The sequence below is a fragment of the Meleagris gallopavo genome, chromosome 16, assembly GCF_000146605.3.
Source record: "Meleagris gallopavo isolate NT-WF06-2002-E0010 breed Aviagen turkey brand Nicholas breeding stock chromosome 16, Turkey_5.1, whole genome shotgun sequence".
NCBI classification, from domain to species: Eukaryota; Metazoa; Chordata; class Aves; order Galliformes; family Phasianidae; genus Meleagris; species Meleagris gallopavo.
In genome coordinates, this window is record NC_015026.2 from 6,610,797 (window position 1) to 6,623,987 (window position 13,191).

Genomic DNA, 13,191 nt, shown 5'->3' on the forward strand with positions numbered 1-13,191 from the left:
TGCGGCTGCACCGCTGCTGCAGCGAGAGCAAACCCTTCGCACACGTACACTTATCTGCCTGATGCAATCAGTCCATTTGGGGGAGAGAGCTAAGCTAGTAAAGAGCCTAAGTCAAGTACCCGAGACACTTTCAACTTTTATTAGTTGTCAGACGCCCTCAATAAACCAGCAGTAACTGGAATAGTAAACTGTCCATGTCCTGCCAGAGTACATGCTGTTCCAATTCGCCATCGAGGTGAGAGGGGCGAATCTCATTGTTTGTGCCTCTCCCATCTTTTTCCTGCCTCGCAACTGGAAAGTGAGGGTTTCTGTGGCTGTATCACCTGCTGTTACTGCAGTGCAGAGGGCAAATGGCCCTGGGCAGGCGCCCAGCTGGGGCCAAAGGTGCCTGGAGCTGAAGGTGCTGGGGCTGGGACTGGCGCTGCCTTGTGCTCTCACTGCAGCAGCAGCTCAGGCTGGGGCCATGTAGTTTCCCAGTGTGTCCAAAAGCATCTCAGCCTGAAACTTTAAAGATTGAGTCTTATGAAATTTAAGGCTGTGAATATTCTAGTGTGTTATCTTGCAGCTGTACCTGCAGCAGCCCTAGACCAGGTATGCGATTAAGGGATTGACTTTTTCAAAGAACTTTGAACGCCGAATTTCCTTGCAGAGAAGATACATCAGTGATAGTGCAGCTTAAGCAGAGGAGCCGTTGTCCCCAGTAGGCGAATAGTAGGAAGCAACAGCGCTCGTAATTGCAGATATAAATAGGACAATAAGAAATGGGGATGCTGTTTGTTCTTCATATACCTGCTCCCTTCAGCTCCTCACGTTCTATGCCTGTAACACTGCTGTGGGTAACCTAAAGGCGTTTTCCTGTGAGGAGGGTGAGGTGCAGCGCCTGCTTGCTGGTCACACAAAGCCTGGACCTGGAGACCCATCGCTTCTTTGGCCCTTTAGAAGCCAAGGGAACTTGAGTCGTGAATACAATTTACTGTTTGAACGCTCAGGGACTTCGTGCTCCAGGCAATTAGTCAAGGTAAATCTGTCTCTCTGTATCTTTCTTTGTTTGTTGATATGTGCAGAAAAGGAAATGTAACATAAAGGCTGTGGGCAGCAGTAACTGGTTCTAGCCCATGTGAATGTGGCAACGTGGAGCAGGCTCCTGCTTTAAGAACAGTTTGTGGTGAGAGGCTGCTGTGATTTCAAGAACTTTGCTTTTGTGACCTGTTCTTCCACCTGTGTGCATGCAGACTGGGACCCTCCACCTGTCAGAAACATAGGAAATGGGCTGTGCAAATGGCAGTAACAATGGGAAAACAGAGCAGTGAGCTCTGCGAGAAGCAGTTGTGTCCAGGCCAGCATTTCACCCCACTTGTTTCCGTACCCAGTTGTCACAGTTTGGTGCTTAGCGTGCACGAGATGAGGTGCTTTGTGCTACGGACATGTGTCCAGACATGGGAGCTGTGGGAGGTGGTTGGTGGCAGCTGGGCTCACTGCCTCTCTGTGGGCAGCAGTGAGACCTGTGGCCGCGGGTCCTGGCACCTCCCTGCCCACTGTGCTGGGAACCATGCCCAGGACATCGTGTTCTTGGGCCTATGATTTAACCACGCGATCATGTTTCCTCTTGAAGTTGTGCACAGGTACTTCAATAACGCAGATCATTGGTGTGGTGGTGGTGGGTATGGAGGCCCCGGGGAACGTGTGGTGTGAACCCAACCGGGCATGGGAACCAATGTTCCCCGATCAGCCCCTCGTCCATGAACTGCTGCTCAGCACCTGCTGCCAACAGGAACCACTCCAATGGAGACTTTTCAATGAATTTGTTTGTTTATTGCTGAGAATGGCAGTGTGAATGGCTTGGCACTTCCTCCCTGCACCTGAAGCTTTATCGCATCTGGAGTATTTATCTCTGACACACATTAACTGGCATGCCCACCTGCAGGCAGCATTAACAGCTCCTGAACAGCAAACCCAGACTACAAACAGAGCGTGCGAGGCCTCCAAGCACCAGAGGGATGTTCTTTCCACTCTGTTTACATTAGCGTCACTTAGACATGGAAATACCATGACCTCAAGCCAAAAGCAGCTTAGATCCTGTGGTTCAGCCCTCAGTGCCGACCCCCTGGAGCACTGGGCACGCTGTCCCCAGCCAGTGGGCTGTAGTAATTCCTGCCTGCCCTATGCCTGCCAGCACTGCCTCCTTGGCCCCCGGTGCTTCCAGGAGCTCAGCACCTACTGAGCCGGAGCTGTGCACAACCATGTTGTGTTGTGGAGAAGTAACAACCCACTGCTGTGTACCAGCACCGATTCACGCCAGCTCCATGTGCTAAAGCCAAAGCACGATGCTGACTGAGATTTACAGCGGGATTTATTAGATAGAGCTTCTTCGGTGTTTTAGGGGAGGGGAGGAGGCGAGGGCTGCCGGCTCCCTGATTTGGGTGGAACTCTGGCGGTCACTCAGCCCGAACAGAGGCATCCTCATGGTGGTTGGCTGCAGGACGCTGCTCCTCGCTCTCGGTGTCGCTGTCTGTGCCTGGGTTGCGAGCTGGCTGCACGCGCAGTGAGTCGTAGTTGGGTGGGGGGGTGCCGGGCTCGGGGGGCAGCGCCTCTCCCTGCGTCGCAGCGCTGGCCTCTTCATGCTGGAAGCCCAGGTTGGTGTGAGCCTCCACCAGCTCCGACACCGTCGGTGGCATGTCTGGGTACTGTGCCCGCACGCGCTTCTGCTTCAGGCCTTTGCACCAGCTGATAATGTTGATTATGGTGATCCACAGCGAGTCGATGATGATTTCCCCAAACTCAATAAGGCACAGCACGGAGCCCCCCATCCAGAACCCGAACTGACCTCCTAGGCTCGACAGCAGCCACACGATCTGTAGGTAGGAGCAGGGAGGTGATGTTATTGAGGCTGAGTTCGTGGCACAGCACCGCAGCAGCACCGTGCAGACACTCACCGTGGTGGCAGCTGACTCTGAGATCGTCCGGTAGTTGTACTCCTGGAAGTAAATGTTCAGCTTGATGATGCCGTTCCTGTAACACAAAGCAGGTGTTCCATGCGTGCATCTCATCTGCACGTGGGAATGGGCTGCTCCAAGCCATGCCGTAACTGCTTACAATGCAAACTTCTGCCTGGTGCAGGGAAAGGTTAAGAACTGCTCCCAGCCGTGCTGGGGCAGACATGGTTCTGCTCCTGAGCAAGCAAACACGTGTGCACCTAGAGCCTCCTGTGGGACTGTCTGCTTCGGTTTTCCCCACCTGCCTCAATCAGTGCAGAGCCCCTCTCAGTCCCTGCTGTTTGTGCTCCGGGGGCATCAAGGAGCTGATGGCCTGAGTCCCAGGTAATCACTGCTCAGCGTCTGCCCTGCACTCAGCGGGTCACAGCGCACACACAGCTTGTGGGAGCCTGGGTGGTGCTGGTGGGTGTTTGCTCACCGTGCACAAGTTGAGCATCTCTTTGTTTCACTGTTTTGTTTTCAAGGCCTAGCATGAGGGCAGGACTGAGTTAGGGCTTTGTACCACCCCAGAAAGCTGTGTTGCAATGTGTGGGTTAACGCGAGGCCTCCACAAGAACTGGCTTGTCAGGCAGGCTAAGCAGTGAGTGCTCCCACATCTGGCCATTCCTTTTCTCCCCATAATTCAGGGCTCAGGTTATCAATGGATAACTCATCGGCTCCCCTGGCTGTGGTGCAGCCCCGTCCTGCTGCTGTTTGCAGAGCACGCATGGGTATAAAGGGCTGAATGCAGCCATCCAGGAGCTGAACCCCAGCAGCTCAGCGCTTCAGGCTGCTTCATGCAACCGTTTGGGTATGTGTGGTTAATGTTCCTTTCGCTTTAACTGCGCATTTGGGTCTGTGTCTGACCCGGCTTGCTCCAACGGAGAGCAGAGCATGTGCATGAAGCGCAGCTGAGGATCGCTTTATGTATCTTCCAGGCAAGCGCGTGCCACAGCTTGTTCTCCCGTCTGCGTTAGCGCGTGTGCTCTGGCTGGAGGCCAAGGCTCATGTAAATCTAATGTTAACAGGCGCAGTAGAGAAGATAAAGTGGTTGTTCCTTTCACTTACCTGTCCAGAGTCACATTTGTTGACATATCCCTTTCATAAGACAAAATATGGAAAATCCAGTCCTAGGGAAACAGAACTCGTTCAGAACCGAGCACTTGCCAGGGCAGGAGCCCAGCAAGGAGGAAACCTGTCCTGAATAGTCTTGTTCTAACACAGCTCTGTTGCATTACAGCACGAGGAAGGGTTGCGCAAGGCGGTGCCACCATAGCGTTTCACCCCTGGTGCCAGGCTCTGTTTGCTGGCTGAACATGAACATGTGTAATTGAGCGCCGAGGCGCAGGCTACCTGAACATTAGCTCTAAAAATACAGAGTGATTCACACGGTTACCAACAGGTGGTTATTAATGGCTGCTTCAAAACAAGAAATCGGAGTTACCTCGGAAGCCTCAGAGGGCCAATCTGCCATGGAGATGGTCATCTTGTACTGTGTGTCACTGGAAAGAGGAAAGCAGAACGTGAGTACCGGGCTTCCCCTGTTGGGAGTCACTGGGACTTCAGTGCCATTCAGACAGCAGCCCCACGTGGGTTTCTGCAATTGTAAAGAGGTGAGGATTGATGGGAGATGAAATGCAGGATTCCCTCCACCGTTACAGCTGCCAGAAGTGGTTTAAGCACTTACTTGCATGTTTCCTTACAAGAGTCAATGCAAATTTGTCTGTGTCTTATACTTGATCTCAGTGATGAATAGCAATACGCTGTTTGGTGAAAACAAAAAGTCAAAGCATCGGTTTAGATAAGAACCCCATTTACTGGATTACATTAATTTCCCATAAGCAGTATTTCAGTATGAGCATGCTGCACAAGTTTGCTTTCTTCCCTCTAATTGAAACTCACACAAAGCAGCAGCCAACCGACTGCCCTTCTGCAGGCAGCGCTGAGCCGAGGGCCTGAGCAGAGCAAGGGCTGCAGCGCCAGCAAAAGCAGTTCAGGACTTGGAGCAGTAGTGAGGCATGGCCTGATCCCTCCCTCCTCACACCCGTGCCCTGGGAGCTGTATGGTTGGTTTTGTTCGTGTCCTTACCCCAGCCAGGGTTATCTTCGTTATTGCAGTAAGTTACCCCTTCTGGTAAAGGAAACATGTAGTGACCACAGCCACAGATTTCTGTCATGTGGTTCTGGAAACAGGAGCGTAGGCAAGCCTGGAAAAAGGGAGGAGGGAGCCACTTACAAGGGGGATGTACTTTCCTGTGTTGCTTTGAGAATTGCCCTGCTCCAGGCACGCTCCTTGCTGTGGTTCTCCTGCACAGAGCAGAATGCTCTATGTGTGGTCAGAGGCCAGCACTGCTGTGGGGCTGGGCTGCAGCCCCTCACAGGCAGTGCTGCAACTGCAGTCGGTCATGCAGTGAGGGCTGCACTGGCAAGATGAGGCGGGTGAATTTGCCAGCATGTTTGTAGTTGCTCTGCAATCACACTTTTCTTTATGGTGCATTTTTACTACTACTTTGGATTTTAGAACATGTTGTAATAGCAAGTTAAATGGAGGTAATTCACCTTGCAGGCATAGAAGGAGCTAAATGCCTGCTCCTGGGCACAGAAGAAACTACTTATTGTAGGGTTCCGTGGCAGCAATACAGAGCTTCCAAAATGGAATAAAAATGCCCTATTTTATCCATACACAGATCTGTTGTCTCCAGGCTTCCTATCACATGCTGACAAAACGCTGGTTTCACTTTAAAGCCAAGGCTTTAGAAATATTTTGACATAAAGAGCAGGTTTTAGAAATCTGAATGATCTCATCTGGGCATCTGCTTCTCTCCTTGAAGGGAGCACAGCTACAGCTATGCCAGGACGCCATCCAGGGCTGCAGTGCCGTCAGCTCAGCGAGGCGTGACGTTAATCAGCAGAGATCCAAGAGGGATTTCGCATGAAACAATGCACAAAGTAATAACAAAGTCTATGAGAAGATAATTGAATTTAAGAGCTTTGGCCAGGTTGGGCGAGTGGAGTGCCTGCGTGATAAGAAATGCACATGGTTTGCTATGAAAAAGGTTTTGCGAAGGGGTCTGTGAAGGGACATGAATGATGTGGGCACAGGAGCACAGTGAGCATTTAGCAACTTCTAAGTAATAATGCAATCATTTCAAGTATTTGCTTAAATGTTATATGAATGTCTTAAAAGGAAAGGTGAAGCGGTCCAATTGTTGGAATTATATAAAGGCAGAAAAATATATATATATATATAAAAGCCCTTCAACCCATCTGAGCTGTATCCCTCAGCCATCTGTAAATAACCCCAAAATGGTTTTGATGTTTTCCTTATTGCGGGGTCTCACCCCTCAGAACTGCTTCTCCCTTCTGTTACAGCCTGTTACAAATTAACCAGCGCTCCATGTTTGCACTATGTTTTTATTAGGGAGTCAAGGTTTACAAACACTCCAACTTTCTCATCCCAATTTTAAAGCGAAGAAAAGACAAAGCTCTGTCTTCACATCCCACACAAAACAAGTGGCCTTCTCAATGTGAGAAAGGACTTAATTCTCCTGAGAAGACAACGATTAAGAGGAGCGGGGAGCAATCCCTGTGGCATTCCTCCCGGTGGGGATAAACCCTATTCCTTTGCTTGGTGAGCTGAGTCACAGTGAGAATGGTGGTTGTCTGCCAAAGCAGTGCTACTAACCTCTTGGTGTAAGTTTTAATAATTGTGTTATTAGGTTTTCATCCTGCAACACAGCATTATTTCCACCGGATTGTTTCCAAACCTGGAGCTACTGCATGTTCAGACTTGACTTCTGAATTACCGTGCTTGCTTTGCTGTCATTGCCGAGGCTGTGGGAGTCTGGAATGCCTGGCACAAATTCTAACCGCTTTGAGGATTTTCCCTAAAAGCTCTGTTTACTTACAGTCACATTTTACCTGTATGGAATAGGAAGTATTGTATTCACTGTAGAGGTTCTTTACTGGGACGTCAGACCCGTTCATGGTGCAGTCGCTGTAGGGATAACCCATCCGCTCCAGCTCATCCTGGAGGAAAACCCAAACAGCAAAGCTCTGAGCTATGCCCACACATACAGGAGGAGCTACGCCTTCCGGGGCTCCCGTAAGGCTCTGATAAAGCACTTTGCCAGGACAGTTACATAAAAGTCTCCATAAACCGTTCCAGCCCACAGCTAGTGTGTGCCTTGACTCTTTTGGTTTGAGCCAGTTCAGCCAAGACTTAAAACAAACTTGGTTGCGGTCCCATCAGATAACATTATTCTCAGACAATCTGCTCTAGAGGAATGCCACACATACCACTAACACACCGATGGAGGTTTCTGTCCCAGCCATCGCGTAGATGCCCTGATCCTTAAGGAACGGGAAGCTCTTCTGTTGGTGCAGCATCAGTCGTGCCCCGGCGGCAGACGACAGGTAGGGGATGTAGTCCTGCTGGCTGATATCCAGAATTAACTTCAGCCCTGTGACAGCAGGCAAAATACTCAGAACGGGAACCTTTAGTTCAGAACGGAGCCTTTAGTTAAAAAAAAACTACGAGCATCTTTTCCTCTCAGAAATCTCATTTCTTGAGGGGAGGACCCATGTCTGTCTGTCACACCACCCTTACGTGTGCATAAATACACTTGATGGCAAATGCACAGAATGGAAGTATCCCATTGAATGTTCAGCCATTCCCTCATGCTTTGGCTAGCCCAACGTTATCCTTCTGCTAGCTGCAGTCACACCAATTGTCTCTATGCTGTCAATTTCCTTGTTGGGGGCTTATCCCCCCTGCTATAGGGTTCTAGAGAAACAGACATCATAGATCTGTCACAGGTAACAGAAGTTGCCACTGAGAATCAGAGCAGTTCCCAGCAATTCTGTTCCTTTAACTCCTCCTGCTTCAGTGCAGCTTTCTCTTACCAAACTCAGCTCCCGGGTTGGAAGAATTCAAAGCTTCTTTGTCCATGCCCCAGTTAAAGATGTAGCAGTTACCGTGGTCTGGGTGATAGATTTGGGTGAAATTCCTGGAAGAATCATATGCATCAAGCTGTGACTCAGGGAGAACCAAAGGGTTATAAAATGCTGCATCTGGTGAGGCTGGATTTGGGCAGCTAGGTCTGGGATTTGCTTTAAATTGCTTCATTTGTTCAATACTTGCATAGAAATTTCAGCTGACTTAATTTCAATCAATCTGCTGTTGAAAAGAAGAAAAGCCAGGTACTGGCATGAGCTGAGGCACAGCTGGTGAAGATAACGATTTGTCGTAATGGAAAAGAATACTCTGTCATGCACATGAGACCAAAAAATACTGGCTTGCTCTGAGCTCTGGTAACAGGCTTCGGCTGGTGTTACACCTCACTCTTTGACAATAGCTCTCTGTTGTCTTCTGTGCAGAGGTGGCATTGCTGGCAGGGCTCCGTGCAGCCTGGGCTGCTGCTGTGCACCCATGTATATCAAAACTGTGTGTAAATTTGGCACTCACAAGAAACAGAGATGGATAAAATGCATCTCTCAGAGCCTCGTTTAAAAAGAGAGAGTAAAACCAAGGTCTGTGCTAACTCAGTGCCTGGCAGCTGATTATTGCTAAGTACCTCAGGAAGCCCTCATGGGTGCTGGTAAGTCACAAGCCAAACAGCCCACCCAAAACTAAAACTCAAGCCATGCTATCCCCTAATACTGTTTCAGCCAGGATCACATCTGGGAACTGCCATTAGACTTAAGACCAGAGGAGATCTTTCCATTAATTGATAGATAAAAAGGCTGTCGTGCCTTTAGAGTCCTACACCATCCCTGTTTGCCAGGAAGGGCAGGATGCTCAGCGTTCACCTACTTGTAGTTGCAGGGTTCGGCCCCGTAGAGACACGCCAGGATCATGTCTTCTGCCTGGTAGCCCATCCTAATCCTTTCCTGCAGCGGCACTTTGGACAGGATGCTGGTGGACTGCAGGATGTACCACTCGGTCACCGCCTGCGCCGCGCTGGTGAAGTTCCTGTAGGTGCAGTTGTTGGAGCCCTGGTGGCTGCACTGGAGACACACACGGTCAGGTCTCCCTATTCCCCCCAGGGCACACCCTGCTCCGTGCCACCCCATCACTGTCCTCATGAGAGCAAAAGCACGGCCGGGGGAGCTGTGGAAGCAGCGGTCTCAGCTGGATGTGCTCAGCAGGCACTTCCCTGGGACATTTCTCTGTTGGTCAGGTGCTCCATTGGCCCCAGCAGTTACCAACACATGCTTACAGTGATCATCACATAGGGGCTTAGAAATACTTTCAGCTACATGCTTTCAGCAGCACGCCCTTACCAGCTTCACCGCCAGCTTGTACTTCTTCTCTTCCGACGTCACGTTGGTGGGGGCAGGAGGAGCAGCAGTTTGGTTCCCTGCGGCGCTTTGGTTGGTCTCGAAGATCTCCACGATGACTGGGTTGTCCTTGTCCTGCTCATCAATGAGCACCAGGGGGATCTGGTTCCAGAGCTCCAAGTCCAGTCCCTCGGTGGTGTTGCTGCCGTTCAGCAGCAGGGGCGAAATGGGGTCCCCATGTGTGGGCTGCAGGATCCTCTCCAGTGCCGCCTCGATGAGCTTGTCCAGCTCCTTCAGCAGGGGCTTCACCTCCGAGTACCTGCAGGGACACAGGGGGAGGGCGGGCAGTGCACGGCAGCCCCCACACCAGGACCCTGTGCTGCAGATGTGCTGCACAGCAGCAGGATGCACCTGCAGCCAGAGGCACAGAGACCCCATGCTGCCAACCTTGTTGTGCTCACGCGGAACTGCACAACTGTATTGCAGTGATTTGCTGTAGTTTACACAAAACACTTCTCGCAAGGAGAAAGGAAAAACCAACAGATCCCTGTGTGTCAGTCAGGAGCATCTCACCTTGTATGACTCTATTGCATGGGTATAAATTTGAAGCGACTCTACCAAAGATCTGTTGCTCCTTTGAAATCACAGCTGAATTATATTACTGTAGCTCACGGCAGATACCACTGTTTAACTAGCTCTTAATGGCTGAGTGTGTGTGATAAGAGAGACGTTCATAGCGAGGAAAAAGAAAGGAATTGTGGGGAGAGATCACGAGACTGATTTGGATTGTGACAAGTTAGTTGAACTTCAAGTTTTCTCTGAGCCAGGGAAAGTTTACAAGGAGGCAATAACCATTATTAGATTAACTGATATGGTAATGAGAACAGACAAACCCGCGGGTACACAAACCCTTCCCTGGATCCGAGCCAATCGTTTTTATATTGTGCTCGTTTGTTTGCTTTTCAGTGCCACTCCGTGAGTCGAAGGACCATTTTCACTGATGCTCCTAATGTCATATCTGAGCCAAGAACAGACTCACAGATCTTCTGCCAGCAACACAACTGAGCGTGCTAATGTGGGGTGAGCTTGAGGAAGGAGAGCTTACTTGAAGGGGTTGGCATTGCAGACTGTGACTGCTGGGAACTTCATGGTCTTAAAGCCGATAGAGAGTGATGAGGTGACGTCGTAAGAGAGATAGGTGTTGATGAGGATTCCCCACTGCCAGAAGACCAAGGAGGCGAAGAGCAGCGTTAGGAAGAACCACATGACTTTCTTCTTTGGCCCCTCCTTGATGATGCGCTTGGGGCCGTGCGTGTTGGTGTTGTCGCAGTACCAGACCAGCAGCTCCTTGTAGGTGTAGCCAGGGCCCTTCTGGAGGCGGTGCAGGGCCCGGACAAAATATTTCTTCAGATTCATCCTGGTATCTGCAAGTGGGAAAATGAGGTCAGAGCAGCTGCTGGGAGATACAGGGCTTGCATCGCCGCGTGCTGACATGGCTGTGGGTCACAGCCTGGGGGATGTGGGGCAGCCCATGGGAGCTGCTCAGATGCTGCAGTGGAGCTGGGCTTGGTGCTCAGCTCCCATGGGGCTCAATGGAGTTTTTCTTAAATGGATGAGGAGAAAGTATTTAGGTGTACAAGAACAGCGGGGGGTTGGGGGGAGAGGATTTGGAAAGGGCAGACTCTTTCCCAAGACCAAGAATGCTGCTCAGTGTGTGCTGGCTGTCAGAGGAAGAACAATAGATGTGTTTTTTTTTTTCTACCAAATTCCTTTGTCTTTAAGATAATATCGGTATGTTTCAACCGCTCATGTGAGGGATGCTGCATATTTTACATTCATACTGTGAGTAAATAGAACATTTTGTGCTGCTATTTTTGAGGCGAGAATTTGTGTTACTAAATCTTAATATCCCAGGGCAGGATTTCAAAACAGTCGGCTACTTGGAGGATTCCTCAGCCTTCAGCTGTGGGAAAACAGAACCAGAGATAAACGTTGTGCCTATCACAGCATCCTGAGCTAATAAAGCACTATTTCCATTGAGGCATGAATCTGTGGCACGAGGTGCAGAGCAAATGCTGCACTTTTGTATCTGAAAAAAGTCACTGCTGCCAGGCTTGAGCCTGCCTGCCTCTTTGTTCAGTTCTACAGGAGGCACACACAGATTTTGTCTCCGTCTTGAGTTAATTTCTGTTTAACTGCCAACTCTGAGGGTGCCGTTACTGACTACTGACAGCAATGGGAAGCGCTGTGGTAGCAAAGGCAAAGCAGCTTCACATGGGGTTTAATGAGGGTTTAAGGATCAGGAGCCTCCCAGCTTGCTTCATCTGCTCAGCAGCCACAAAAACACTGCGCTGAAGAGTGGCGTTTCACTTTTTAAAGTTACATTCATAGAATCATGAAATGGCTTGGGTTGGAAGGCACCTCAGAGATCATCCATTTCCAACCCATAGGCAGGGTTGTCACTCCATAAAGCAGGCAGCAGGGCAGGCTGCCAAGTGCCCATCCATGGCCGTGTGAAAAAAACCCCTGCCATCCAACCTCAGGGGGCACTGCCATTGCCTTCACCTCCCAGCACCATCCCAATGAAACTTCTCCACCTCAGTGGTGAGATCAGGCTCCCACGTTACGAAATGATGTGCTGGCTGTGTTTAGCTCGCTCCTGGCTCTTCCCAGAGCATTCACCATTTACAGGAAATAAAGACATCAGCAAAACTCAGCGCACTGCTGGAACTGTAGGGTGATACTGGGGCTGTAAAATCACCCCAGCAGCGCCCAGCCCTGATACTGCAATTACTGCTCACTTTCTCTGCTGAGGCATACTGCAGTCACCGTTCTCTGCTCACACGCCGTGTTCTCCAGGGCTGGAGGAGCAGCAGCCGGCAGCAAGAAGCTGGCCATGTCCTCCTGGGGAGGGCAGTGATGCTCTCCATTGGTGCTTTTGCAGCTCACGGAGAAGGCTTTTACCCCATTTTAAGTTCACAGGATGGCAGTTAGCAGGAAAATGGAGTGGCACCATGTTGCTGCCCATGAAGCCCCCAAGCCCAGGGCACAGCATGCCCAGTGGGGTTGGTTCTGCCCTGCTCTGGCCCTGCAACAAGACAGCAACCACCAGCTCATGCTTGCTATGTGCCTCCCAACCTTTGCTGAGTGTGCATGGTGCTGAGGAGCAGCTCCAGGCAGAGGTGCGAAGCACCACCCGGCTCCCTGCAGTCGATTCAGTGCCCCAGTCCATCCCACCTCTCCCTGTCCCTCCACTTCCCACAGCAGCACTGTCTCCAGGGGCAGTGAGAAGCCTCACTCCTCGCACGGCAGCACAGTCACATTGCTGAGAGTCAGTTCCGCAGCTCGGGCACTGAGCAGTGTGGTGCGGAGGGGCAGAGCCCCCGGCAGCTGCCCCCAGGCCCGGAGCAGGAGCGTCCCCAAAGGCAGCGGACAGAGGAACGCCCAGAGAGCTGCGGTCTACTTCCATCCCTCTTATCGTGGAGATTAAGGTATGAAAGCCGAGTGTAAACAGAAGGTAAATCAGAACGGCTGCACCCAGCAGCACAGCGCATCCAAAGCGCCGCTGGCACCGGGAGCTGCGCTGCTGCCGTAGCGTGTCGGGGCCGGCGGCTGCGAGTCAGCCCGGGAGCTCAGCCTGAGGAATTCCGTGACTGAGCGAGCGTTTCTCATCCCACCAAAAAATGTCAACAAAGAACTACGCTGAAATATTTTTTTCTCCCTCTATGAGCAATGCTACACCTGCCGGGATGGTAACCCACGGCCTCAGCTGTGAGAGGCAGAACAGCACTGGGTAAAGGTTACAGTTCGGGCGGTTCACAGACGCCCGGAGCTCCGCACCGCTCGGCTGTGAACACCAGCAGAACGCTCTTGGCCTTTCCTACCCCCTCCGATCACCCCCAGGTAATTTCTAACGAACGCTTTAGCAGCCGGCGTTG

At 51.0% G+C, this 13,191-nt stretch overlaps 1 protein-coding gene across 1 annotated transcript; it reads right to left on the reverse strand.

The window, feature by feature from the left end:
• Nucleotides 1-2,332: 2,332 nt before the first annotated feature.
• Nucleotides 2,333-10,774, reverse strand: SCNN1B (sodium channel epithelial 1 beta subunit). Its single transcript, XM_003210697.4, has 12 exons — nt 10,359-10,774; nt 9,257-9,572; nt 8,787-8,980; nt 7,877-7,980; nt 7,271-7,434; nt 6,893-7,000; nt 5,061-5,178; nt 4,660-4,735; nt 4,417-4,474; nt 4,041-4,102; nt 2,934-3,009; nt 2,333-2,852 (listed from the first exon to the last, which is right to left on the reverse strand). Exons 1-12 carry the CDS (start codon nt 10,745-10,747, stop codon nt 2,436-2,438), a joined length of 2,082 nt encoding a protein of 693 aa, XP_003210745.2. The 5' UTR covers nt 10,748-10,774; the 3' UTR covers nt 2,333-2,435.
• Nucleotides 10,775-13,191: the final 2,417 nt, after the last annotated feature.

Coding starts and splice junctions, on each gene's coding strand:
- SCNN1B (XM_003210697.4), bottom strand. CDS start 10,747: ATGTCAGCACGCGGCGATGCAAGCCCTGTATCTCCCAGCAGCTGCTCT. Junction 5,179..6,892: donor ATACTTCCTATTCCATACAG/GTAAAATGTGAC, acceptor CCCTTTTTCCAG/GCTTGCCTACGCTCCTGTTT. Junction 4,103..4,416: donor GGCCCTCTGAGGCTTCCGAG/GTAACTCCGATT, acceptor CTGTTTCCCTAG/GACTGGATTTTCCATATTTT.